The 27,690-nt window shown below is 52.9% G+C and overlaps 1 protein-coding gene across 2 annotated transcripts; it reads left to right on the forward strand.

Moving 5' to 3' along the window:
* The first annotated feature begins 429 nt into the window (after positions 1-429).
* On the forward strand, positions 430-22,071 carry Ip6k3 (inositol hexakisphosphate kinase 3). 2 transcript variants are annotated; one of them, XM_026383609.2, is made up of 7 exons: positions 430-635; positions 6,889-7,135; positions 9,797-10,139; positions 16,665-16,860; positions 18,072-18,247; positions 19,396-19,571; positions 21,570-22,071. In XM_026383609.2, the coding sequence occupies exons 3-7, from the start codon at positions 9,941-9,943 to the stop codon at positions 22,035-22,037; spliced, it is 1,215 nt and encodes a 404-aa protein (XP_026239394.2). In that variant the 5' UTR covers positions 430-635; positions 6,889-7,135; positions 9,797-9,940; the 3' UTR covers positions 22,038-22,071. The 2 variants fall into 2 exon arrangements, with proteins under 2 accessions (XP_026239394.2, XP_026239393.2); XM_026383608.2 differs by lacking the exon at positions 6,889-7,135.
* The last annotated feature ends 5,619 nt before the right edge of the window (positions 22,072-27,690 follow it).

Here is a 27,690-nt window from a genome sequence, read left to right on the forward strand (position 1 = left end):
CCCTCCCTCTTACAGCCATGGCGCCAGGCACACTGTGGCGAGGTTGTTGGGAATGTGGGGGCAGGAAGCCCAGGGAAAGAGAGGGCATGGTCCCCACCCTAGATGCGCCCCTTTCCTTCTGAGCAGGGATCAAAAAATAACCAGGAAGGCTGGGCATGCAGCTCGGCGATAGAGTAAATGCCTAGGCCTGGTTCCAGCCCCAGAACCAAATAAACAAATAAATAACCAGGGTTCTTGAGACCGTTGGCCCTCGTGCCCGGGCCTGGCATCCACCCAGGCAGCTGAGCGCCCTGCCGACCACTCCTCCTTTCCCTCCTCCCTCCCTCTCCTCCTCTTCATCCCCCTCCCTCCCAGACCCCTGGCCCTGCCCCAGAGCAACAGAACACCCAGCTGACAGCTGGACTTGCCAGCCCTTCCCCAGAAGGTCAGGTGACCCTTCCCTTCTCAGGCCACTGGGAGCCCAGCCCTCCTGAGCAGACCTCTCTACCCCGGGCTCCAGTGGAGAGTGCTCTGGGCTGAGTCTTTGCCCAACGCCTGCAGATAGTGGGCACTGAGAGACCACACTCCTGCCTGCCTGAGCCCTCCCTTCCACATCTTCCTCTTGCCATCCCTGCTGTCCCCTGGAGGAGGTCCTGGTGAGTGCTGCCTTGCTGGAGAGGTGGGGACAGGGGTGGCATGTTAGCCCATGATAGTGCCTGAGCGCAGGAGAGGGGTCTCCTGGCCTTAGAACTCATTCACGCCGAAGGGTCTCGTCTCCATCCAGGGCTGGCCAGCACCCCCCTGAGAGGCGCCTCCATGTGTCTGCACAAGTGTGGGTGCGTGCGCGCCTGGGGGGCTGCGCGCAGCATTATTGAGATTCTGGCTTTTGTTCCTCTTCCATCCCCCCCTCACCCGCCAACCCCCCCCATCCCCTAGGGTAGTTCCAAGCCTCCCCTTCCTGGGGTGTGCTGGAGTCCTCCAGCTTGGCCCCTGGATGGAGGCAGGGAGGGCAGGGGGTGAGCTGGGGCTGACAGACACCGGATTGACCAGATGGACAGAACACCTTGCTGTGTGACTGCCCTTCCCCCTTACAGCCATGGAATCCCACTTGGGGCTGGATTAACCCCTTAGTGAGTATCCTGGAGAAGCCCACAGCACTCCCTGGGCCCTGGATTGGGATCGGCATGTCCTGACCCAGTAGCCCCACCCTTCCGCCCTTTGGGGCTGTGGGGTTGGATGACATCAGTGCCTGTGGGCAGTGACCTGGGGCCTGGGTGCCGGGCGTCCCTGGGGCACAGTGTCCTGTGGAGAAGGGTGGAGGTGGGAAACCCCCGAGATTTGGGAGTATCTGGGCCCTGGCAGAGTCTTGGGGTTCTACCTCCTTCGGGCTCTTCTAGGCCCCTCAGTGAACTGGGGTGGGGGACCCTGTGGTCGTCAGGATTCTTGGGGGCTTTACAATAAGCTGATGATGAGTCCCTTCCCCGGAGATTCAGATCCATGGAGTGGGATTCAGGCTTCTGTATTTTTTTTTTTTTTTAAAGCTACCAGTTCCTTTACCTTTTTATTATGGAAAACCCTACAGGGAAAAATAGAGAGAATGAAATCGTAAACACTCGCAGAGCCCGTACCTGGGTCTAAACAGCTGTTTTGAGTTTTTCCATATTTGCTTCATCAAATATGCTAAGGCTCAAGGATTCTGAAGTGATTTATGGACGTCACGGCACTGCTCCCCACACAGAGCACCTCGTGGGTTCTTCCATAGCCCACGGCCACTTCCCGCCGACAAAATGAACACCTCCCAAGAACACCTGCAGCCAGCCGTGTTGTTAGTGCCCTAATTAACACTGCGTTAGACCAGGATTCATCAAGACACTTGGGTCAATCTGGAGATGCCCCCCCAACTCCTCCAGTGACCTCCTCCACGCTGAGGTAATGAAGTGAAGGGCCACTGTCCCACTGTAGGATAAAGACACGGCTGGGTGTGACTGTTCTCAGTACAGACAGGGAAACAGGTCCAGAGAGGAAGAGGCAAGGAGTTGGAAGCAAGATCAAGTCTCCTGGTCCCCTCCTATGCTGTTTCCCTGCATGCCCACCCCACTGTGCTCCTTATCAGTGACCTGAACCAATCCTCCTCTGCAAAGGACCTGTGGCCACTGGAACTCTCCCCATCCCATCTTAGTGCATCCTGGGGCCAGTCCAGGCTGAGCCCACCCTGTGGCCAGCAGCAGCCCCTGCTTCCTTCTGCAGGGCACTTGCATAAATCCTTCCCAGGCAGAAATCCATATGGTTGCTATCTTGTTCGCCAGCAGCCGCAGGGAACAGCAATAAACTTTATGAGCACGGGTTGTTCAGGGAAGGAAACCTGTGTGCTGGCTGGGGAAGTGGGGGTGGGAAAGGAGGGGCCGGCAGGGGAGGGGCTGCACAAGGTGCTGCATTTGTGCTGCTTTGTCTCATACTAGGACGGGGGTGGCCCAGCAGGCAGCTGAACAGGGCGTGGGGTGCGTCTGCTCCAGGGTAGACCTGGGTGGGAGGCACCGTCAGAGTGGAGCTCACTCTGGACCAATCTGCTGTGCTCAGACTTGGCTCAAGCTGCCATCTGGGTGCCTGGGTACAGGCCTGGGCAAACCCAGAGCAGTGGCCTGGTGGCTGGGTGTGGAGGTGGCACCGGCTTTGGTTTTGAGATGGAGTTCAGCCCTCTCTGGGCCTCCCTGATCTCTACGTGTCTGCTGCTGCCCTCTACTGGGGAGTGGCCCTGCTTGTGTTCTCCCTGAGATTCACTCTTCACAGTTGGCGCGCGCAGCTCTGGTGTGAAGGAGCCCAAACACACACACACACACACACACACACACACACACACACACACATGCACACTCACCAACACGTGCACTCAGATGCACGTGCACACGCTCAGCTCTGCCTCATGATTGTGTGTTGACCATAAAGAGCTCTTCCTTTCTTGCAACCATATGTGTCTGGGCTCTTGCACAAGTCAGGTGGCGGATCAAATTACTTAGAGAAAGGTGGGAGGTGTGGGGAGGGGTGCCGGAGGTTGGGAAATGTGCAGGTGGCGCTGGGTGTTTAGAAATGTCCAAGATCCTGGGTACAGTTTCAAGAGGCAAGGTGAGGAGGAGCAAAGCATGGGTGGAGGAGCTGTTGCTAGCACCCATGTCTCGGATGCTGTCCAAGGGCAGGATCAACGGAGAGGCAGGGAAGGAGAAGCCCCACTTTGCCTCCCCCAGACCAGACCTTCTAATGGAGCCTGGCTTTTTGAGTCATCTTTCCCCCATGTTTCTCCGGCCTTGACAGCAAAATCAGAACATTGCTGGTGCCGCTAAGTACATTTGTCAGTGGCTGAAGGGCTTCTAAACTAATAATCGCTGCATTAAAATCGTATTTGGTCCTCAAACTGGAAAAACGTTGGGAGATTTTTAAATGTTAAGAGAAAAGGAAGAAAAAAAAATCCCCCTCTCAAAGGATAAAATCAGCCTTGAAATAAGTTTCTGTGACTGAGGAACATGAAGTATTGCTCTGTGATTCTGGAAATCCAGCCTTCCCCAGAAAATAGATGCTCTCCAAAGGCACATATTTCAGCCACGGCTGCGAAGGTGATGTGTGAAGTCCCCCAGAGCTGGGTATTGATCCCACCGAGCAGGGGAGCCGCACAGGGAAAGGCATACAATTCTATGGCCCTTGAGTCGTTTTTAGAATGGATTTCAAAATGCCACTTCCCCCGCCCTCCAGAAAATGAGCTTGTGTCTTCCCAGCCTGGATGGCCCCAGATGATGCACAACCCTCAGCCAGGAGAGAAACTCCAAAATTCTCCTGCCCATTACGACCTAAGCAGTTTTAAATGGTTTTCAGGTCCTCTCAGCTCTAATAGATTAAAAAATGTTCCCTTGGGCATCACAAGGACATTGAATGGTACTTGTCCCAAACCTCTGGCTCTGAGAGGCCTGTGAAATGTACGTCAGAGCTTCAGAGGCGAGAGGAGGGCAGGCCATAAACCATGCTGCTTTTGAATTGTGCAGCCTGCCAGATTTTATATTGCAGTCTTCTTTCGCTACGAGCTCTTTCTTAATTATCTTCTCCCCAGAATGCCCTCCCCCCATCATTGAAGATTTATCAGGATGTGGTATGGAAGGCTCCAGTAATCTCAAGAGACCATCGCCTTCCCAGGCTGAGCAGCGACCTGGGCCAGCTTCTCCTGACACCTGGGGGCAGGTGTAAAACCAGACAAGCCCAGGCCCAGCACCCTCTCTCCTGCAGGGCATCATCCTGCCCCGGCCTTGCCCTTTCCTATCATTTCATATACACATGCTCCCTGAAGTGGACTCCCGAGGCTTAGCCAACCTCTCTCCTGCTCCCAGATCCCTTTCCAGACCCCACAAACCACCCCCATCTCAGCAGGGGGAAGTATCTCTCTTAACCTTCCCGCCTGGACTTATTTACTTACTTATTTGGGTGCTGGGGATGGAACCCAGGACCTCATGCATGCCAAGCAAGCGCTCTGCCATTCAGCCTTAGCCTCTAGGACTCATTTTTCAACGTAATTTTTTTCCTACCAGTCCCTGTGCGGTACTCATTATGCTTTTACTATCTGTTGATTGAGAAAATAGATGATGACAAAAACCTCTAGGAATTCAATAATGCCTTTAAATGAATTTGTATTTTGGTAATCACCAGAATGCTTGCATACATTTGAGAAATCATCGTGCTCCTGGGGTACGGTTTTCCACTCTGCCGACAGTGCTTGAGAGGGTGTGGACGTGGGTAGGTCTTGACCAGCCCACAGGTGGGAGCCCCTCACCCACAGCCTGTGATTTGACATTGTTGATGGGGCTCCCGGGAGTGGCACTCTGCTGCCAGCCAGGGCAGATCTGAGGGGGGCCTCCGCCCCCAGCCCGACACATTTGCAATTCCAGTGCTTTGAAGGGAGACAAATGTCCCTCTCTCCAGGCCAAACCTCTTCCTCCAGCTTCACAGCCCAGGCCCCTTCCCCGGCCTCCTTTCCCAGGGCTCTGTGGGGAGGCTTGGGTCACAGTGGCCTATGGCATAGAGAGGGCCTCAGATAGGACCTGGCCCTAAAAGAATGATGTGTGTCTCAGGATGATGTGTGTCTCAGGATGCCCAGACAGAGCCCAACGCTTGGTAGGCACCATGTCTGCAAGGAGGACTGCAAGGTGGGACTTCAAGTTTGAAACAGTAGGCCCTGGATCTGAGTCCCAACTCTGGAGTTCACTAGCCCTGGCCCCTGAGAAAGCTCTTCTAGTTTCCTAACTCTTGATTTCTCCTTCTGGAAACAACTACCTTGAGGAGCAGGGTGACTATAAAGCCAGTGGTCCACAGTCAACACTTAATAGGAACGGCTGTTATATGTGAGCATGTGACTCATGTGAAGTCGCTTTCAACTTAAGAGCCCCACGTTGGGTACTGGCTATGAGTTCGACAGATAGAATCAGTCAGGATAGACTCTGGTTTGTGCTGTGTAACAAATGCCCCCAAATCTGAGTGGCTGAACACAGCAGAGATTTCCTGTCATGCTACAGATCTGATATGCATAGGCACTCAGAGACCCAGGCCAGCAGATCATATGCTCCCCAAATCCCTGTGGCCAGGGACAGAGAACGTGGGGAACTGCTCTTCCAGCTTTCACCCAGGTATGTTACCTGCACTTCCTTCCTTGTCTTGTTGGCCAAAGCAAGTTGCACTTACCTTCAAAGCTGCAGTCAGACCACATGCCCACAGGGTACAGAAGAACGTCTGTGAACAGCCCCGACACGGCCACTGCCAGTTTGTTTCCAAAGGCTTTGATGAGACATTGTCCATGACTGGTGTGTTAAGTTTGCACCCTTACAAGTGTGGCTTGTGGTTTCACCTGCCACCTTCCCGGAAAAGGGAGCAATGAGTCCTAAGAGGTGCATCTCCCACGATTTTGATGGGCCCGGGTTCTGCATGTGGGTAGTGACTGTACATTCAAAGGCTCTCTGGAAATAAGCCATGTGGACGGGTAGCGACAGATCAGGGTGTCCCCGTCCGCCTTGCGTGTTGGGTGGCATCTGTCACTGTGTCTGCATCAGTAAGGTCTCAGGTCTCAGAATCACTGGTGCTATCACCTGTCCCATCTGCCAAGTACAGCCAAGGCCCTGATGTCCACGAGCCTCCTTTTCCACCAGGGAGTGTCTTGCAGCCAGCAGCAGGCTGGCCGTCACCCAGGCCCCATGGGGCTGCAGAGACAGTCTGTGTCCTGTGTCCTGACACAGACCGCTCCATGGCCATACCCCATCAGCAGAAGTTAGCCTTGAGTGTCCTGGAGTGAGACCCAGAGTTACCTAACCAGAACATGACCCGATGATAGGGTAGGAGGACATGGGGACCTGGTGTGTGGGCCGTCTGCCCACTTCCTAGGGATGATAGGCAGCCCCTCTGAGCTCTCCCATCTGGAGGCCTCTCCCCTTCCGCACCAGCCTCAGCTTCCCCCCTCACACCTCCCCACAGAGCCCTGGGAATGGAGGCCGGGGAAGGGGCCTGGGCTGTGAAGCTGGAGGAAGAGGTTTGGCCTGGAGAGAGGGACATGTGACTCCCTTCAAAGCACTGGAATTGCAAATGTGTTGGGCTGGGGGCGGAGGCCCCCCTCAGTCAGGCCCTCCACCTGCCTACCCAGCCCCCCAGCTGACTCACAGAGTTATCCTGAGAATAACCCACGCAGTGACAAACCCCAAGTGGCGGAGATGTGCAAAAAGAGAGTTTCACAAAGGAGTTCTGTGATTCTGTCATCTGAGCCTCATGACAAAGCTGTGGCGGTGGGTGGGAAGCGACTCAAGTGGTCATCCAGCTCATCCGGGGCCTCCGCACGCTGGTGGGATGGTGGGGACAGATCTCAGCTCCTGAATCCTCACTCCACCTTCCTAGGAAACAGCAGGGCCTAGGGGTGTGAATCCAAGGCCAAGGCCCAAGCCGATGGCAGAAGTGTCCGCATGTGGCCAAAGGAAGCCCTGTCAACTGGGATCAGTGATTTGAGACTCCACAGAGCAGTGGGAAGAATGAAGGCCTTCCCTGGCTTACCACCCGCCCCTCCCAAAGCTGAAGGCCACACACAAAGGTAGAAACAGAAAGCCTCAAGCTTTCTTGGGAGTCCAAGGTCAACCTCAGTGTCAAGGTAAAGCCATAGAAGCATCCAGAGGGGCAGCAAAGCCCATCCTGCCAGGCTCAGGACATGCCGGGGCTGCAGCCACCACTCCTCCCTCTTCCATCCACCCGGCCCAGCAAGATGCTCTCCCCATACTATCTGGACACACATAGGAAGTGACTCAACCTCTCTGTGTCTCTATTTCCATGTCTATAAAATGGGCTGATAATACTGATTACCTTACAGAGTGGTCGTGAGGCTAAAATTAGTTAATCTACATAAAGCGCCTGGAACATCACCTGACATACACCAACACTGTGCGTGTGCTACTACTTAGGGCTACTGTTTGCTCCCTGCACTGACACTGTGGGGTAACAACTATGTCTTCAGAATTCTTTGGAGAGACAGGGGTGTAGGGAAAGAGGAGGGGTGGTGGCTGCCCAGCACAGCAGCCTAAGGGCCTGCCTGGAGCCAGCTCGGACATGTGGGTGTTCTGGGATGGCATCTGGAGAGGCCAGGCCTGGGCAGTACTGGACAGGGCCCTGGGGAGACAAGTGTGAGGAACGGAAGCCCTTCCTCTGTCTGGGGACAGGTCAGCTGGCAAAGGCTGATATGCAAGTGAGCCCAGGGAGAGGGGACGTCAGGCTGCTTTGGTTTTTTCCTTCTCATTTCCTTCTTGTCTTCTCCAAATTTGCAAGTTAGGAACAGGTTGCCACACCATGGTGCTATCTGGTCCCATAGCCTAGGTGTCACGCAGTGGAAGATGTCACCTACCTGAGGGCTGCTTCTCTTCCCACCTCCCACCAGCTTCTCCTGGAACAGGCCCCAGGGGGCTGCCTCAGAGCAGAGAAGCAGAAGGGGCCTCCCAGCTGTCCCAGGCCCACCCCCCACCTGAGGCCTCAGATCTCCCCACCCCACGCCCCACCCAGGAAGCATATGCACGTGTGTCCAGCAGTATCCATGCTTCTCCCTTCCCAAAGGAGCACTTTGTGTCCCCAGTACCACCAAAAAGAGGGAGCGTTCTGTGGCCTGTAGGACGGGAGCCTATGAGGGGTCCCGTTTGGGGAAAAGAATGGACAGAGCTGAGGCTTTCGATGCCACAGCAGGCTGGTGCCTGAGCAAATTGATGATCACCGCTGTGCAGAGCCAGCCAGCCATGCCCGTGGCCTGGGCTGAAGGTCAGTTAGAGGGTTGATCATGCCCAGTGCTGCCTGGTCCAGCCACATCCGCAGCCAGGAGTCCAGCAGAGGGAGAGGACATTAATAACTCGGTGGTGACGGGCACCGCTGTGGGAATGTCCTCTCAGATGGGACAAACACAGCGGCAAGAGCCTCCCCTCCAAGTGTCTCCTTGGCGCTCTCCTGAGACAAAGTCAGAACAACTTTAGGGGCTGTATTTGTAGCCCAGAGTCCCAGCACTTGCCCATGATCGGGAGGGTAAAGGGAGCAATGGGGGGGGGGGGCTGGAGGGACACTTTGCAAAGTGGCAGTCATGAAACCTGCCTCTCCTACAACTCAGAGCTACGGGGGACATGACCACCATAGCAGCAATGCCAGAAATCAGGACGATACTGAGCATTTTGCTCTGGGCACTGGGCTAACCTTTCCATGGCCCTTATCTCAATTCTGTCCCTGACCCCATGGGCAGGTATCATCATCCTGTTCTACAGATGGGGAAACTGAGGCCAAGAGAGGCTCTCCTGCTCACTTGCTCAAGGTCACGCAGGGATGTAGTGGAGCCGTGATGGGAACTGATGGTGCCCAGCTGCGCAGCACAAAAATAAAACCCTCCTGCAAAGCAGCGAGCTCCTCAAACTGCAGGGGCTCTACTTGCTTCCTGTCGGCTGGGGTCAATGTCCCCAAAGGAAGGCAACATGACAAGACAAGTTAGGACCCAAGCTCTGTACTCTGGAAACTTACAGCTGTGCATGTTGATTGAGTTTTCAATAGTATTTTCATATTTAATTCAAAAGGCACAAAACAATATTTAAAGTCCCTCCCTCACCCCTGCTCCATGGAAGCAAATGCGGTGACCAGTTTCTCGTGACAGATCACTCCAGAAAGGGGCTGGGTTGTGGCTCAGCAGTGGAGCACTTGCCTCCCACATGTGAGGCCCTGGGCTCGATCCTCAGCACCACATAAAAACAAATAAACAAAATATTGATCACTTCAGAAGTAATCAATGCATATTTATAGTCTTTTTGTTTGTTTGCTTGTTTTGTTGTTGTTTGTTTGTTTGTTTTTGGTACTGGGGATTTAACCCAGGAGCACTCACCCACATCCCCAGCCCTTTTTCTAAAAAAAAAAAAAAAAATTTTTTAAGTTTCCTAGGAATATTTTTTAATTTATTTAAATGTGGTGCTGAGAATCCAACCCACTGCCTCACACATGCTAGGCAAGTGCTCTTCCACTGAGCCACAAACCAGCCCTAGCCCTTTTTATATTTCATTTAGAGACAAGGTCTCATGAAGTTGCTTAGAGCCTCGCTAAGTTGCTGAGGCTGGTTCTGAAGTCACGATCCTCTGCCTCAGTCGCTGGAATTAGAGGCGTGCACCACGGCGCCTGGTCACTTGTGTAAGCTACCGTGAGGAACCTGCTCTGGCAGAGGCTGGGGACCTTGTGGACTCTCCCGGTACTGCCTCCCCAGCACACTCTCTCCCTCACATAATGTCCACTTTCCTCTCCTTTCTAGAGAGCCCACGGCCAGGGAGATCACTGTGTTGTGACATCAATCAAGGCCAAGAAGGAGGAAGGAGAGGCCCACGGCCAGGCTGCAACGTGTCCAGGAGCACCCACCTCAGCCTCTTCTGCCGGATTCTGAGGATTCTCGGGCACCATGGTTGTGCAGGGCAGTGTGGACACCAGGGACATCAGGGTGGGCGTGCGGCTAGAGCCCTTCCTGCATCAGGTCGGAGGGCACCTGAGCGTGATGAAGTATGACGAGCACACGGTGTGCAAGCCCCTCATCTCCCAGGAGCAGAGGTTCTACGAATCCCTGCCGCTGGCCATGAAGCGGTTCACCCCACAGTACAAAGGTGAGCGCAGGCAGCCAGGCCATACCGGGCAGGCTCCTCTGCTGGCCCCAATGCTTTCCGTGTGCTATGCCGTGGGAGTGTGAGGTTGCCATGGAGATGTGCCCCTCTCCTCGCAGGGCCAGGCTTCACTGTCCTAGCTTCTCTGAGCTCTTCAATGCCTCCAGGTCTGGAGTGTGATCCACTTGGCTTCCCTATGCATTAGCCTAAGCCACCAGGCTTCAGGGAAATCGAAAATGGACTAAATTATACCCTAGCTGCACTAGTCCCTGCCATGCTGGTCTGTGCCTTGGGGGCATCATAGCTGGTCGTAGGACTGTGGCTAACCACAGGACAGGTTGATGCCTCCTTAACCTCCCTCTGGAGGCCCGGGCAGGAGGCTGAGTCAGGGATTGGAGAAGCTGGGACATACTCGTTTAGGAAACCAGAATTTTTGCTCTTATCTAGGAAAGGCAAAGCCAGGAGATGCGCCAGTGTCAGAGAGTAGCTGGGGAAACCCACAGATGCAGCACATGTCACAGGTCTGAGCACCAAGTGACTCTGGGGAGAGAAAGCTGGGTGTGGAAGGATCTGCTGGTCTCCTTGTCTGCTGCCCTTTGCCAGGATCCCAGGGCAGGTGTCTGTCCACACCTGGTGTTTGGTAAATGAGGTTCACAGGCTGGACTCCACAAGGTGGCTCTCGCAGTGCTGGGCTGAACGTCAGAGGGAAGACCTCCTTTGAAGTTTAGATTTCACAACTGCAAGCGGCTGCCCTATTGTCAAAGGGTCCATGGAGAAGACAGTCATGACCTCCAAATAAGTTCAGAGGAAACCCACTTGTGGGTCAATGATCAAGATAACACAGGGGATAAGACCATCAACACTGGTGGTCATTCCCAGAGTACAACACTGATTCTCAGAACACCATCTGGGGTCAATCAACTTCATCACAATTGTGTGGGTGAGGCCCCACCTAGACCTGTCAATCAGAATCTTTGGAATTCTGGGGTCAGGCCCCAGGAATCCATATTTAGCATGAACCCAATTGAGAGCCACTGACAGGGGGTGACCAGGGCCTCAGGCCCAGGTATTGCTTCTGAGCACTGTTCCACACATGCCTGAACTTTAGTCTAGGCTGCCAGGTTCTCCCGAGAATCTGAGACAAGATAGCTCATCATCATGTCCTGAGAGACAGGAGAGGACAGAACCAGCCACCTCTGCAGGCCCCTTGTCTCCCCCCGCTGGGCTGGGCAGAGTCTTCCAAGGCCGCAGGCCAGCGTTGCCTGGCTGGTTGTGGGTCACTGTTCATCTTGTCAGAGCACCCACTGGAATTAATGTCTGTCCTTTTGCAACTAAACTTAACCCAGCCAAGGGGTGGCAGGCCCTGGCATGGGGCGGACTCCTGCCAGGAGCATTTCATGCTTGTTCAGCACAACTGGGCAGCTGAGGAGGACGACAGGGCCCCTGTGGGCAGAGACGAAGAGGGAAAGGGGTTGCTCTGGTCTACAAGAGACCACAGCCCAGCGCCACCCTGCACCTCTGGTGAGACAGCACCATTCTCGGGACCCCCAGGCAATGCTCTGTGGTCCAGATCTCTGCTCAGCCAGGCTTTCCCCTTCAGGTGAGGCCATCCTGGAGACACCAACTTGGGGGCTCTGATAACTCAGAAATTACCAATGCTCCCCAAATTATAATGGGGATATATCTCAATAAGCCCATTGTAAATTGAAAATATCATTAATTCAAAAATGCATTCAATAAGCTTGGTGTGGTGGCAAACACCTGTAATCCCAGTGACTCAGGAGGCTGGGACAGGAGGAGCACAAGTTTGAGGTCAGCCTCAGCAACTTAGCAAGACTCTCTCAAAATTTAAAAAAGGACTGAGGATGTAACACCTGACGTTCAACCCCCAGGACTAAAAGGTTTTCAAAAATGCATTTAGTACACGGAGTCTACCAGCCCTGGAGCTTAGCAACACCGCACACAGGAGTCTTGGTTGTTCCCCTCATGATCATGTGGCTCACTGGGAGCTCCGGTTCACTGCCACTGCCCAGCATCAGAGAGAGTACTATGCCACCTCGGGGTGGCCCCTGGAAGGACCAACACTCAAACATCAATGTGTAGTTTCTAATGTGTATGTGGCTTTTGCACCATCATAAAGTCAAAAAACTGTAAGTCAAACCACCCTGTGTTGGGGATCCTCTGTAACCTGAGCCAAAGTCAGAGCTGAATGCATCAAGGCCCCAGTCCTGCCTTCAGGGCTTCTGACAGGAGGTGGTGTTTCCCAACTTGTCAGGGAGGTGACTTCACACAGCAGTGATGAGGACACTGAGATGAGACAGTAACTGACCACCCACCTACCTGCGCAGGCGCTGGGGTGACCCCCAAACATGAGGCTCTGATGAAGCAGAAACACAGAGCCCACTCACCATCCCTGCAGGGCCAGGGCCCAAACACCAACTGACACAAGACAAAAGAAGACACTAGAAAAAGGCCCAGAACCCAGGAGCACCATGGGATTCATCCCCATACACCCAGGATGGAGCAGGAAGACCACAAGCTGAGGTCAGGTTGCAGACAGGGCGGGTCCTGAGGGCTCTTGGGTCCTGCAGGCTGCTGGTTTCTCCAAATCTGAGAAGTCGTTGCAGCTGACTCTAGTGTTTGCTCTGTGCCTGGCACCTGCACATGGTCTCTGGACACTAATTCATATAACCCTCACAAGCCCCTGGGGCAGGTTCCTTCATTACCCCCTTGGCACAGATGAGAAAACTGAGGCAGAGAGAGGTGACCTAGCTTGCCTGAGGCCACACAGCCAGGGACAGGCAGAGTCGGAATTGAAGCCCCAAGGCCTGGCTCCCAAGGATGGGTTCTTGGCCACAAAGGGCCACTCCACCAAGCTCCACTGTTACTAAAGGGAGGGACTTAGGGTGTCAGTGCTCAGGAGGTCACCTAGCCCAAGGAGAGAGGAGATGTGGCTTGCTGGGAGTTCCTCAGCCAGTGATCTCATGTGAGGGGAAGGCGAATGCTCATGAGGCTCTCTCTGTGATTTCCCGATTTCTCCTCAATAGGAACAGCCCCTTAGAAAGAGGGGCCACTTCTGAGGTGGCTGCCACCTGCCACAGAATATGCCCTCTGCATTTTAACTGCCTTGCAGCCATGGCAGCGGGGGAACCTCAGGTTCCTTGGGAACCTCCTTGTGCCAGAAGCTCACTCTGGACCTTTGCTGGGCTCCCCGGGCCTTGGGGCTGCACCCCTCTACCTCTGAGTCTACCCGTCAGCCCTGGGCGGATGGGGACATACTCCTAAGTCCAGTTGGCTAACACTTCAGCCGGATTCATATTACAGACGGCGGTGAGCAAATGTCCTCATAAGCTTAAAAATAAATACATGACAGAATATTCACCAAGACTCAGGAAGCTGCTCAGCCAAACTCAAATTGCTGAGATGCTTTGCGTGTGCCAATCGTGGTAGTAAGCACTCTTGTTTGCCGAGCCGGCAGGGACCCTGGTTGAGGTGCGTGGGGAGGACGGATGAGTGGGGTGACAGGTGTGGTGGTGGGGGCTCTGGCTGGGCCCCAACTTTCCTGGCCAGGCAGTGGCCACAGAGGTCTGGGAGTCCCTGGGCCTAATCCCCATAGGTACACCTGACAAGCTGAGGCTGGGCTGAGCTGCTCTGGCTCTTGATTAAAAGAATAACCTAAGTATTAAGGAGCCTGGAGTCCATGGTCATGCAGAGCAGTCAAGTGCAGGCAGCTCCAAACTGTGCAAGGCAGCTCTCTGCTAAGGATCCCACCCAGCAGGGCCAGCTTCAGGGGAAGGGCTGAGCAGAGCCACAGACGGGTATATGAGAGACAGGGAGGGAAAGGGGAGACAGACGCTGAGCCCATCAGAGGCACACTCAAAGACAGAGAGGCCAGGACGCAGATCTGGCAGCGTAGCGCTGACAACATGAGAGATGGAAATGCCTTCTGCATTTTATTGGTTTTGCGTTATCTACACCGCTGCTCTCCATTTAGTCAGACACTCGGAACCGATGAGATCAGGCGAGAGCTGGAGCCTGGAGAAGTGGGTGAAGGTCACATTTCTTGTCCCTCCAGAAAGTCCTCGAGGGTCCAAGCTCCCCAGGACCATGGTTTCTGACAGACCTGTCACTACAGCCTCTAAAGTGCAAAAGGTCAGGGGGTTGCTGGTTGCTAGCTTGAACTTTACAAAATCTGAAAGAGCCCTGCTCTGAGCCAGGACACCTTTCTGGGTTCCCCAGGCAGGTGGAGGTCCCCAAGGACAGGGTGGACACAGAGGCCAGCCTACTCTCTCCCCGTCACATGAGGAGGAATGGGTTCAGGACAGTTCTCCTCCCTAGAACAAGCACAGTGATGTCCTTCCCGAAGGACACGGGGATGGAAATGCAAACCCCATGTCCTGGGCTTCCGGATGCTCCCAGGCCTCTGTGCTGACAGCCTCTCCTGAGGGGGTGAAATCGTGGCTTCTCTGTTCTGGATCACAGAACAGGATGACCAGAGCCAATGTGACTGGGGACACAGCAGGAATGCTTCTTATGCACACACGGTAAACACAGTGTGACAACAATGAACACTCCCCATAGAATCTCTGCCTCCGTATAACGGTGTGTCCCTTCTTCTGTGCCCATGTCTGGCGTGGCTCTCTCAGAGCTCCATCCCACAGCAACCATGCAAACTTGGCTCTTCAGCCTCCTGGGCCTCCATGTGCACCCACGACCACCGCCCAGGCAGGTTGCCACTCTGAGATCACAAATGAAAAGCACACAGTGTCATCTCGGGACCACACATAGTAGGCAGAAAGACATGGTAATTATGTTACTGTTGTGACTATGTCCCTAGCCTGCCGTTAGCCCGATGCTCTCATATGCAGAGTGGTGACAGTGGGCTTGCTCCAGGATGAGGGCTGGTGTTAACCAAGCTGCAAAACCCCAGGCCCAGGAACGGTATTATCCTTATGATTATTTCACCAGACAGGAACCTGGGACGGGATGGCAAAAAGTAAAGATTTTTTTTGCAGGAGCTGGAGAGAAAATGTCCCTCCCAGGGCTGCAAAAATTAGGGAACTGGGAATCTGAGATGACAGGATAGACCCAAAAAGTGCTGAGCTAGGCACCAGTGGCCCTGGAGAGTGACTTGCTGAATTATAGAGCAGCCCTGGGAACAAGGGTCTGTACCCAGCAGCCCTGGTGGGCCTGGCAGGGACGTGGGCAGGGAATTCAGCAGCCTTTACTGCCAGCTCAGCAGAAATCACCACTTACACTTGGGGGTGACCAAGGGGCTGGGGGAGGAAACGGACAGCGTGGAGCACATACAAACGTGCAGCTTAACCACGCTCTCAGCCAGGGTCCAGGCAAAAAGCAAATGGTGCATTTGGGAGAATCTTTCCAAGGTGCCTTCAGCTTGGTGCTACCAGGGAGTGGAGTGCACCCAGCGTGGGCAACTCGGGAAAGCTGAAGCCCCAGGTCTGAAGGGCAGGGAGAGGGGAATAGTGTCACCAATCCAGCAATGCTTGAACACAGACCTGGTCAGTGACGTGGGGAGAAAGCCATGGCACAAGAGCCCAGCCTTCTTCCTCCCACCCTCCCATGCCTGCAGGGTCCCCTATTGGCCAGAGCCACCAGGAAACAGGAGCACAGGGAAGCCACTGGGGCCCTGCATAGGGTCAGCCCCTCCACACAAGGCAGGGCAGAGAGAGTACAGAGTGTCAGGACTGGAGAGCTGACAGAGAAGACCCAAGAAGCAGGGGCAGGAACAAGCCTGTTCTCAGAGAACTGCCCACCCGGCCACATCTGTGCTGCTACCTGCACTGGGTAATGACAGTCACCACCGGATGCCAGGCTCCAGGGAAGAGGCCTGGCTTCTACCACCAGAGCCACAGGTTGGGGAACTCTCACAGGTCTCTGGTTTCATCAGGGGACTATGTCCACCAATGACCTCCGTGTGCCCATGCCTCTGGCCAAGAAAATGGAGGGTGTCTATGTAAAAGGCAGAGAGTCGGGCAGAGTGAAAGAGGAGCCCTGAGTCCTAGAAGGCTGCGGGAGGAAGGATTCCTGGAAGAAGCTGGTCAGATTAGGAGAATGGAGGGGAAAGAGAGGATGATGAAAGAGGCAAAGAGTCAAGGGAGCAATGGGAGAGCCCGGCCTCCCTTCGCTGCCGTCCCCTGAAGAGGGGCCAGCCTTGGGGCCCCCTAGTTTGGACACGGTTGGGCTGTGGCATGCCTGGGAAGGTGGGACTGTATGGAAAGGGACAGGAATTCCAGAAGGGAAGGCATGGGGCTGGCTTCTGTTTGAAGCAGGAGGGGCAGAGATGGGGATAGAGCAGTGACGTGCGGACATCAGCCCAACGCCATGCTCTGCGGGCTCCTTGACGTGGGGCCCATTCAGGGATAGGATCAGGTTTACAGGAAAGCAGGCCAGTCCCGTGGCCCTTCCTGGAGAGAGGAGTTGGGAAAGGGGGAGGAGGGTCAGTGCCCACGTCTGCTCAGAGGGACGTTCCATCTGATCTCCGCCCGTTTCCTCCGGGTCCTGCAGGTACCATCACAGTGCACCTCTGGAGAGACAGCAGGGGCCATCTCAGCCTGGTCGCCCCCCCACTCAAGGAGAACCGGGAGCCCTTCAAGGTCTCCCCAGAATCTGCAGCAGTGGCCATCTGGCAGACACTTCAGCAGACCACCAGTGGCGGTGGCTCCCGGCCCCTGGCCCAGCTGGCGCACTCCCTCAAGGAGAGGTGAGGGCTCCCATGCAGACGACAGAAAGCTGGGCGCTTGTCCCTTGGCAGGGACCAGCACAGTGCCCACCTGTGCCCAAGGCCAACCTCTCCCCCGGGGGGTTGGCACCGAAAAAAATGAGAAATTCAGATAAAGGCTCTCTCTAGAATAACCAATGTGGCCAGAGACAGGAACGGGCTTTCTCTAATGCTGCTTCTAGAAGGAGGATTACCGTGCATTTTACCTCAGAGGTTGACGCACAGCCATGTGCTGTGGAGCAGGTATTTGGTAACTATTTGTTTAATTAAATATCTGTTTCACCAAGACCATGAAGTGTCTCTGGGGGGAATGTGCTGAATAGAAACCCTGGAATAGTTTATAGGAAGGAAGTGTGGCTAATTTCTCTCAGAAGTCAGCTCTTTCCTTAGCAGTTGGGACAGAAAAAGGAGAGAAGTCCACACAGCACACCATCGGTCCCTAGGGACCCCAGAGACCCAGGGGCCTGAGGGCCTCGCAGAGATCTCCAGAGCCTCTGATAATGTGTGCTGGCCTGTCTCAGACAGAAAGGGATCCCTGGGGATTTTAAAAACATTTATGGGAAACAAAAGGGAGCTAATGCAGTGACAATATGGCCCTCCCCAAGGAGCCCAGTGGATCTAATTAAGCCTCTTGGCTTGGCAGGAAGCAGCACACATCTCCATTCTCAAATGGAGATGCCAAGATGCAGAGAGGCCAGGAGAAGGAGGGCAGACCAAGGCTCCTGTCTCCCACAGCCCCCACCAGTCCCATTCCCCATGGCCTTCTGAGACCTCCAGGAGATAACAACATGCCAGGGTGTAGAAGCCAGCCTGACTCTGGGTTGGGGGAGGGGGTGTCAGTGTCCCATACTGTGTGCCTCAAAAGTGAGATCATTAATACACCAGATCACTTACAAGTGAACTTGAATCACCTCAGCCTTCTGAGGGGTGACACACCTGAGGAGCCACCTGGGGCTTGAGAGGATTGCACTGTGGTGTGATCTGGTGCCAGGGACCTGAGTTGAGCAAAGAGGGTAATACTTAGGACCCTGCAGCTGTCTCCTGGCATCTGGTGAGAGACGTCCTGGAAGTCAGCTGGGGACAGCACTTGTCAGAACCTGTCCCAGAGAGCCTGGGCAGTCCGCACAGGCATCCATCCCTGGCCTCTGGCTGTGGCTGCCCTGACTGTCATCCTGTGCTCCCCACGCCTGCAGCCCCGCCAAGGCACTCCTGAGGCCTGAGTTCCACCTCAACACCCAAGTCTCCTCACTGGTGCAAGATGCTAATGGAAACCAGGTTGAGAGGCGGAGCTTCAACCCATGGGGCCTGCACTGCCACCAGGCGCATCTGACCCGCCTGTGCGCTGAGTACCCAGAAGACAAGTGTCACCGTATCCTTGCCACCTTCTGCACCACACATGGTCCCACAGGCAGGAAAACACACCCAGCAGGAGCAGTGGGAGATAGAGAGAAGGAGGTGCAGAGACAGAGGAGACAGAGGGACATGGGCCAGGGGTAGAAAGGGGAGACAGACACACCCAGGGCCAAGGGATTGGGACAGGGAGAGAGAGACAGAGGTGAGGGGCCATTTGAAGGCCAAGACCACAAACCTAGGACCTACAAGAGATCAGATCCCTCCAAAAGAAAATTCAAGAGGATGGAGACGTTAGATTGGGAATTAAGCTGAATGCAGTGTTCCTGGCAGGGCTACTGACATGTCTCCTGTCACCTAGGCAGTAGGATGAATAGGGATGGGGTTTCCATAGGGAGAAGGAATGAGTAACACCACTATGGGTGGAGGTAGGAGGGGGTCAGAGGGCTGGCTGAGTCCATCCAAATCCTCCCTGCAGGTGTCTTCCCACAGGCCCCTGGGGCAAGGAGGGCATGTAGGTCCTCCCTTAGGGAAGTGCCCATGGGGTGGACTCTGAGAGGAGGCAGACACCCCTCCCCCACCACACACAGGCCATATCCTCAGTGAGCAAATTTAGATTTGAAATGCCCCTCCATCACCACTGGGCTGCTGCCTGCAAACAGGCGGCTGGTTTCACAGTATTTACTAAGACACATCTGCAACCTTAATCCCTAAGAAGCTTTTGCAGGATAATTACTCCACTGAAATTAATATTCCTGCAACTCATCTCCGAAGCGAACATCAACCCACTTCTCCCAAAAGGTATTGGCCCATTCAGTGACTGGAGGTTTTAGCCTTATGATTTTCTGCCATAAAATGTAAATTGGGCATGGCCTGCCAGGGATTTCACGCTTGCATTTAAATTTCAATCTCAGAGCAAAATGGAAAAGAGAAAAAAGGCTCACATACTCATAAACTCCCCCTAAATAAATGGACTTATTAAAGCAGCCTGCAAAGCTAATACCTTGCATTTGTAATAGCAAGGGCTTGCCTGTAAGGGAGGAAGTCGGAGTGAGTGAATGACAGTCTAAGCAGGCATTTCCAGACAGCTTCTAGGGCATGCTAACTGCCTCAGAGGGGCAGTAGCCTTGATGTCCTCAGAGTCTTTCCTTAACTTAGCATGACTAGGGTTCTTGCTGCTGGAAAACGTAGTGTCACAGTACACACATCCCTGTATCCTGGACCTGAAGATGGGGACCCGGCAGCACGGAGACGATGCATCCGAGGAGAAGAAGGCCCGTCACATGAGGAAGTGTGCACAGAGCACCTCGGCCTGCCTGGGCGTGCGCATCTGCGGCATGCAGGTAGGTGCAGAGCAGGGGTGGCATGTCTGCTGTGGATGAGTATGTCTCCCCATACCCCTCCCTCCCTACAGAACCCATCACTTTTAGGGAGCAACCGAGGAGGCCAGAGACCACTTTTGCAACAAGGACATGCATCTCTTGGTCTGGGGCACATTGGTTGTTTTGGTCTTGCTTTTGCAGTGCTGGGGATGGAACCCAGAGCCTTGTGCATGCAAGGCAAGCGCTCTGCCTCCAGCCCACACGCTGCGTTTTATTAAGAGCATCCTTCAGGATAGTCATGTCAGAAGCCCACCATTTTTTAGCTCCATCTTTGGCAGCTGAAACCTTCTGCAGTGGCCCCATGGTTCCTGCCCATGTTGAGAGAGACCTTTGATGACAGTGTGTGGCAGGGACTGCAGAAAGAACTGAGAGTGGGTGCACTCTGCCTTCCTGATCCCGTGCCCTCTGAATGATGAAGCAGAATCCTGTCCTCCATATGGGACTCAGTCCACTCTTGGAATTCTTATTAGCCATTCTCTCTTCTGCATCCACCTTTTCTGCTTCTGATGCCTGGTTTGGATAACAAAGTGAGCAGATCATAACCTGCCAAGCCCAGACCAAGGGATGGTTCATTTCCTTCTTGCCCAGACCCCCCGTTTCATCATTGCTGTTCCAGTATGGCCATGGCAGGGCTGCAGAGAGCTGGGGGATAAACTGCCTGCACTCCTTCACTCTCTCAGTCTGTCTACTCCAAGCAAAACCAGACACCGATTTGACGGTAAACGTTATAGCTTTCCTTAATTGAAACTGCCACCCCTTGAAGCTGGAAGTTGAGTCTATAAATTCGTTGCACAGATGTCCCTGGGAAGGCTTGGAACGCAGTCCTCAAGAGAATGGAGTGTGATGATTTGTGGTGTAAATGGAATCTCTCTCTGGACCTCAAACCTTCTGAAATTGATCTGATTTATTTAGAAAGTGATGCCTGTCGTGTATTTATGATGGCTAATTTAGCAGCCGATCTCCAGCCCTTCAAAGGCGACACCAAGCTTATCAGATCTTTCTGATTTTTTTTTTCCCCAACACTAGTTTTCAATAAACATATCATGTAATCTGAGGGCAAGCAAGACTTGAGACGCTGTCTTAGCCAGGTACGGGTGGCCCTGCCCAGGTGTGCCAAGTGTCCTCTGGCGGTGCCAGCCATGGGCTTGGGCTCAGTTTCTGCTGTTGCCTATGCCATCTGAATGAAATGGGGGTGGCTGCCATGGTCCCCCATCAGCATCTCTCTTCCATCTGCTCCCTTCTGGTGGCCAAGACATGACAGGGGAGGGGAGGGGAGATGGTGCCAAGGATAGGCACCACCAGCCGCACAGAGCAGCTATAAGCTTCCCTCCTCCACTCAGGCCTCGCCCCCCCCCCCCAATCCAGCAGCTGCACTGTCTGCCTGCAAACTCCGCCCACACCTGACCTAGCCTGTCTTCTCATCTGCAGACAATTCACCCTACTCTACCTCAAGAACCAATACTGTTTCCTTAAAATCTGCAGAGAAAGGGCCTTATAAACTTTGTTGGGAAGAATTTAATCTAGTTGGGTTTCCAAGGCCATTGGCTGTGATTTCGGATTCCTACTAAAGCTTTCTAGCTTGGGTTTGCTAATATCTAAATTGAAGAAGGCCAGAAGCCAGGGCTTAAATCATCATTTGGAGGTTGACATCGGAAATTCACCAGAGAAGAGATCCAAATCTTTGCCTCGTGGGTGGAGGGTCACCCCTGTAGGGTGAAGGATCTTTAGACCTTGGATTACTATTAAAGACTTGCAGAGAGAGCATTTTAAAAAGTAAAAGCAACACTGGGGTGAGATGGAATATCATTTTCTGCTCTCTTCAGTCCCTCTTGCTCCCCCTCCCCCCATCTCCTGGAAATCTGTTCATAGACTATGGAAACTTGACTGTAGAAGGGGCAATTTTTTTAAAGTTTACAATTCCAATTCTTCACATTTTCTCTTTCTTCTTTTCAATGTAAGGTTTATCAAACGGATAAGAAGCACTTTCTCTGCAAAGACAAGTACTATGGAAGAAAGCTCTCCGTGGAGGGCTTCAGACAAAGCCTTTACCAGTTCCTGCACAACGGAACCCGCCTCCGGACGGAGCTCTTGGAACCCATTCTGCACCAGCTCCAGGCCCTCCTCTCCGTCATCCGGAGCCAGAGCTCATACCGGTTCTACTCCAGCTCTCTCCTTATCATCTACGATGGGCAGGAGCTCCCAGAAAGAACCCCAGGTGGCCTGCAGCCTCAGGAAGCTCCTCAGAAGGCCCGTGGCAGTGCTCCAGGAGGTCTGGCCAAAGTTGACATTCGGATGATCGACTTTGCCCACACGACATACAAGGGCTCCTGGGATGAGCAGACCACCTACGATGGACCAGATCCTGGCTATATTTTTGGCCTGGAAAACCTCATTGGGATTCTGCAGGATATCCAGGAGGGAGAATGAAACTTCTTGGCACTATCTGGAATTTTCTAGGCTACAGATTTTGAAAAGGGACCTATTGGTAGCTAGGATAGGGTAGATACCCCTTAGATGTCTTTTCTAATAATCAGATCTACCTTCAGAGGCCATCTCTATACATGGCAGACTATATTAACGGTTGCTAAAGAAATACGCCCCGGAGGCAATTCCACATGCCGGGCACCTCCTGTAATGCTGGTCGTCTGTCGGCAGCACCGTGGAGGAGCAACAGAGGCAGAGGCCAGCACTGCAGTGAGTCTGGAGCATTTGCATCTACAAATGCTTTCTTGTCATGCTGCAGTCCTTCCGGCTGTGAGGGAAAAAAAAAAAAAAAAAACCCTCCTGGAAGAAGTCTTGAAGAATGAGTTCCCAAGTTCAAGGATTTTTCTGCCTGTGTGAGCTGCCGGCTCCACGGGCACACAGAGCCAACCAGTGCCTCTTACCTTCCTAGAGGAGTGGGTTTGGGTGAGATCCATTTGCCTGTCTCACCTGCTCTATACCCAGGTTCTCAATGACAAGGACACAGGCTGGGGGTGCACCCTGATTGTCGAGAGTGTGTCTCACATGCACAAGGCCATAGGTTTGGATCCCCAGCACCAAGATAATAATCATCTAAATAAATGGACAAGGACACGCCCAGGCATGAGCACTAGTAAACCAAGACCTTGCCTCTCCATCTTTGCCTATGGAGAGAAGGGTCTCTTTATAGACTTCCCACTGCCTACGGGAGATGAAAACTCTGCCACATTCTGACCACAAAATGATTGTGACCATGAAATGCAACTTCCAGTGGGGGTGGAATGCACATGAGGAGGAACTCCTGGTGTCAAACTCTACTCTCTGCTTTCTGTTTATTTATTTGGGAAGGGGGGGTTGGGGGAGTCCAAAGAAAAGAAACTAGAGGACCGAGGAAACCAGAGAAATGTTTACAAGACGGGTGGACAAGTGTAAATAGAAAATAAGAGCAAACAGTTCTAATTAATTCCTTCTTCTGCAGTGTGGGAACCTATTACAATGCCCTTGGGTCAAGCGCTGCGATACGTTCCCCAATTAGGGAAATAAATTTGTTAATAAAATTGCTGAGGTCACCTGTGATTATTGGTGGGCCTTATTACCCTTTCTGTTTGTTTATTCTGATCAGCACACTGTATGGTAGTTCCAATTTATGAGCGACTAGAGTATACAGCAAGAATAGCTCCCTGATTTCCTGCAATCCTTCAGGGAACTCGGGTGGAAATGGTGGCTAATAAAATATTTGCATGTATCTGCAAGGCAGGCACCAGATCTTTCATTTCACTTGAAACTTATATAATGCAAAATTAAATAGTTATTGGATTCTAATGGATAACTGCCGTCAAGTTTCCAAAATTTCCATACTCAGAAGGAAAAGAGTGGCCTGGATCATAAAAATTTTTAGTTCTGGATTACACTGCCTGGATTTTAAAGTAGGATTTAAAAATCCCAAATTATGTTTGGCCAAGGTAATGACAAAATTATTTTTGCAGACTGTGCTTCCGGGGGAAAGTGGAGCCAGAGCATGTTAGGTGGCAAAAGAGAGCCAACTTCAAACTAAATATTTGCCTATGACAAAACGGAGCCCTGAACCCTTTCTTGCTTGAGAACTTGGTACTGCACCAACCAAGTTCAAAGCTCCCAGGCTTAGCTTCTCACCCCCACGCATTCCTAGCTCTGGGTGTTGTGGGACTTGCCCACAGATGGGAGGGATGGCCAGCTGGAATCTAAATCTATGGCTGGTCCACCCTGGTCACAACATGCCACAGCTGCTGTCTGTGTCCTCCTCCTCTCCACGTGATGCCCCTCTCATCTCACCTCTCCCCATGGTCTGCTTCCCCTGTAGGGCTAATCCCTCCTCTCCAAACCATTTGAGGCCTGGCCTGAGTTCCCATCTCCTCCTGAAGATGGCCCCAACAAAACTGCACTTTATTGTAAGAAGAGGAGAGTTGCTAATGGTCTTAGGTGGTTCTTACTGGACCCAAAGGGGGCCACTGTGGTCTGGAATCTGCTCTGCAGATTTGGGATCTCTGAGGAATGAGCTCACCCAGTTGATTCCAATCTGGGGAGAAGGAGATCAACAGAAAGGTACATAGAGCCAGGTGGGGTGGTGCACCCCGGAAGTCCCAGCTGCTCGGGAGGCTGAGGCAGGAGGATCTGAGTTCAATGCCAGACTCAGCAACTTAGTGAGGCCCTGTCTCAAAATAAAAAATGAAAAGGGCTGGGGAGGTGGCTCAGTGGGTAAGCACCCAGTTTAGTCCCTTGTACCAAAACAAGGTCAAGGTACATAGAGAAAGGAAAATAGGAGATATTCATGTATTTGGGTCACAGATCCAAGTTTACTCAAAAAAGGCAAAAGGGCCAGGCATGGTGGCATACTCCTGTAATCCCAGTGCTGGGGAGACCGAGGCAAGAAAATTGCAAAGTCAAGGACAACCTGGGCAATTTAGCAAGTCCCTGTCTTAGAATAGAAAATTAAAAGACTAGGGATGTAGCTCAGTAATAGAGTGCCTCTGGATTCAATCCCCAGTGAAATACACACACACACACACACACACACACCACAGCAGAAGGCGTGAGGGAGCTCTAAATAATGCGGCAATCGGAAGCTATTTGTTCTGGTCTTTTTATTCATGCTAGGGAAGATGCAGCTCATGGGGAGCTTAGGTTCTAGTTGAGGAGGCAAGAGTAACACATGTGAACTGACAACGAACCACACAAGAGGATTTGCTCTCAATGATATGGAGGATGCATCTGTGTGGTGCAGTTAATCACTGCTATAACACCTTTAAGCTACAGAGGCTTAGCTGGGTGACCCATGCTTGTAATCCCAGCAGCTCAGGAAGCTGAGGCAGGAGGATCTGGGTTCAAAGACAGCCTCAGCAACTTAAGGAGTGCCTAAGCAACTTATCAAAACCCTATCTCTAAATAAAATATTTTTTAAAAGGGCTGGGGATGTGGCCCAGTGATTCAATGCCCCTGGGTTTGATTCCTGGTACCAAAAAAAAAAAAAAAAAATAGGAGTTTGCTGTTAGCGTAGTCACCACAGAGATTGTTGGAGGAAACGGCTTCATCTGGGTCCTGAAAGGTAATAGGAATGGAGAAGGGACTAGGGCTAGGTGAGGGAGGGGAAGTAGGAGAGAGTAAGAGTCCAGCAAACTCATGTGCCTGTGGACAGACACACCCATTCAGAATGAGGTTGCCATGGTTGGGAAGAGTAGAAATGAAGAATGGAGAAATGAAAAGAGCCCAGATGGTAGAGATATTTGAAAATCTGGCCAAGGAGCTCATTCATGTGTTTGTAATTTCATTAATTTGTCCTTCCCTCCCTCCCTTCCCTCCTCCCTTCCTTCCTTCCTTCTCCCATTGACTGAGTTCCTGGTACACACAGCACCATGCTCAGGCCTGAATGGGAAACGAGGAAGTGTGAGGATCATGACGTCATCACCAAGATGCCACAAGAGAGTTAAGATCCCAGACAAAAGTATCATAGGTGCTTTAATAGGGCAGGGGGGGCCATGTGATCAGATGTGCACAGTGCCACCCAGCAGAGCGGACATAGCGAGGGTGGCATGGCATGTCCCAGAAGTGATGCTAGGCTGTGCCTAGAAAGGGAGTCAGGTCTAACGATGATGAAGGAGGGCAGGTGTTCCAGGTGGATGGATAACCATGGCGACAGGGAATGATCTGGGGGCCACAGGGGGAGGGTGTGCATGGGCACCAAGGGAAATGACAATGAACCAGAGAACTAGAAAGGGCCTCTGGACCTTCTTCCTGCTGCTGTCTCTTGCCCAGGAGACTGTAGGAGCCTGATGGCGGCCTCCCTTACCCACACTGGGTAGCTCTCCTCCTGAATTGAGGAACACACAGCTATTAGAGGATGCTAACTGCTATAATAAATAATCCCCAAGTATCAGTAGCAGAGCATTACAATCCAACGCGGTCAACAGAGAGCCTCTTCCCCACACTGTCACCAGGACCCTGACTCCTTCCATCTTCAGAGGCCACGCCATCCTGACAGCTGCTGGTGACACGTAAAAGTTAGACAGCATGGATAAGGCACACCCACGCCCTACGAGCAAGAATTAGTCATGTGGCCCTTCCCCAGATGTCAAGGGGCTGACATGGAATGTAATGACGGGCCCGGAAAGAGGAAATGAGTTTGATGAGAACCTAGTCAGCCTCTGCAATAACATGTCTCTATAATCCTCATGTCAATATGACACCTGGCTTCAGGAGGGGGAAAGAGAGAAATAAACAGTGAGCATGAGGGGGCGGCAGGGGCCTGGCAGCGTCTTTGCTGCAGGTTCTGACCAGATCCTCCCTCTGGCCGTGTCCTCTGACAGGCAGTGAGCTGGGGAGTGCGGGGAGATGGGCTTGGAGTCTCCCCCTTCAGCCCCTCATCAGTCCCATGGGAATCTTACACCTGTCCTTAAGACAGGTGACGTGGAAGAGCAAACAGGGGTCATTGCCCACCCCCCAATGAAGCAGCCTGCTCCTGGCCTGACCTCTCCTTCTCATCTATTGCCACCACCACCACCAGAGTCAGCAGAGGAACAGGGCAGCCTGGGAGACTGTCATCGCCCCGTCCCCGACCCTCTGGTGTCCCCTGTGTGATTAAAGAGGAGGCTAAAGAGTGGAATGTTATTACAGCTTTTCCATAATGCAATGTCATCAGCAAGCCCTGGGCCTCTGGGCAGCGCCCTGGCAGCGCCATCACTCTTCCCAGCTGCACAGAGCTTTTAGACCACGGAGGAAAGGGCAGGCGGCAGTCTAATAAAACAAATGGCAAGGCGAGACCGCTCATCAGCAGCTCTTCAAAATGATCTAAACTTCTGACTTTTGATTTAAATCTGCATCCTCTGTGGCCAAAAACATAAAACAGAAGATGAGGGAGAGAACTGAAATGAAAGTACGGGTGCCAAGAAGTAGAGGGGAGGGCGGGGGTGGAAGGGCAGCCCTGGGACAGACAGCAGAGCCCAGCCCAGCGGGCTGACTCGCAGCCAGGCTCCAGGCCTCTCATCAGGCTCTTCTCAGAACCTCCCCTTCTGTTGCTAAGCTGCCCAGAAATGGGATAGAGAGTTGGACTGCTAACCCAGCAACAGGCTCCAGGAAGCTCTCTGCTCCTGGTTTGCCCTAAACCTTTCTCCCTCAGTCGTCCAAGATGAGTCAGCTAGAGAGGCAGGGCTATGGCAGGGACAGGTGGCCAGGAGACCTGGCTTTATGTTCTAATGTCTTTCTCTTCAGATTCATTTGCTCAACAAACATTTCATGAGAGGTTACTGTGCACCAGGCCCTGCTGTCCAATAGTGCTTCGATGCAAAAGAGGACAAGTGACTGCTTGTCCCTGCTGCTGCCTCCAGTGGGGTCAGGGAGCCTCTCTGCAGTGACATCAAGGCAGATGAAGTGCAGAGAGGAAGGCAGATCCCTGGGGCAGATGGACTCAGTATCTCAAGACAGCTGAGGGTCTTCAGATATATGAAGCCACTTAAAGATCCCACAAACTGGGTGCAGTGGTGCACGCTTATAATCCCAGCGGCTGGGGAGGCTGAGGCAGGAGAATTGCAAGTTCAAAGCCAGCCTCAGCAAAAGCAAGGCACTAAGCAACTCAGTGAGACCCTGTCTC

Source organism: Urocitellus parryii, chromosome 8 (genome assembly GCF_045843805.1).
Source record: "Urocitellus parryii isolate mUroPar1 chromosome 8, mUroPar1.hap1, whole genome shotgun sequence".
NCBI lineage: Eukaryota > Metazoa > Chordata > Mammalia > Rodentia > Sciuridae > Urocitellus > Urocitellus parryii.

What these genes read in the sequence shown, in the direction of transcription:
- Ip6k3 (XM_026383609.2), top strand. Translation starts at nt 9,941, where the DNA reads ATGGTTGTGCAGGGCAGTGTGGACACCAGGGACATCAGGGTGGGCGTG. An exon ending in GCGCACTCCCTCAAGGAGAG is followed by an intron (nt 16,861 to 18,071) that starts GTGAGGGCTCCC and finishes CCACGCCTGCAG; the next exon opens with CCCCGCCAAGGCACTCCTGA. An exon ending in CCCAGAAGACAAGTGTCACC is followed by an intron (nt 18,248 to 19,395) that starts GTATCCTTGCCA and finishes TAGCATGACTAG; the next exon opens with GGTTCTTGCTGCTGGAAAAC.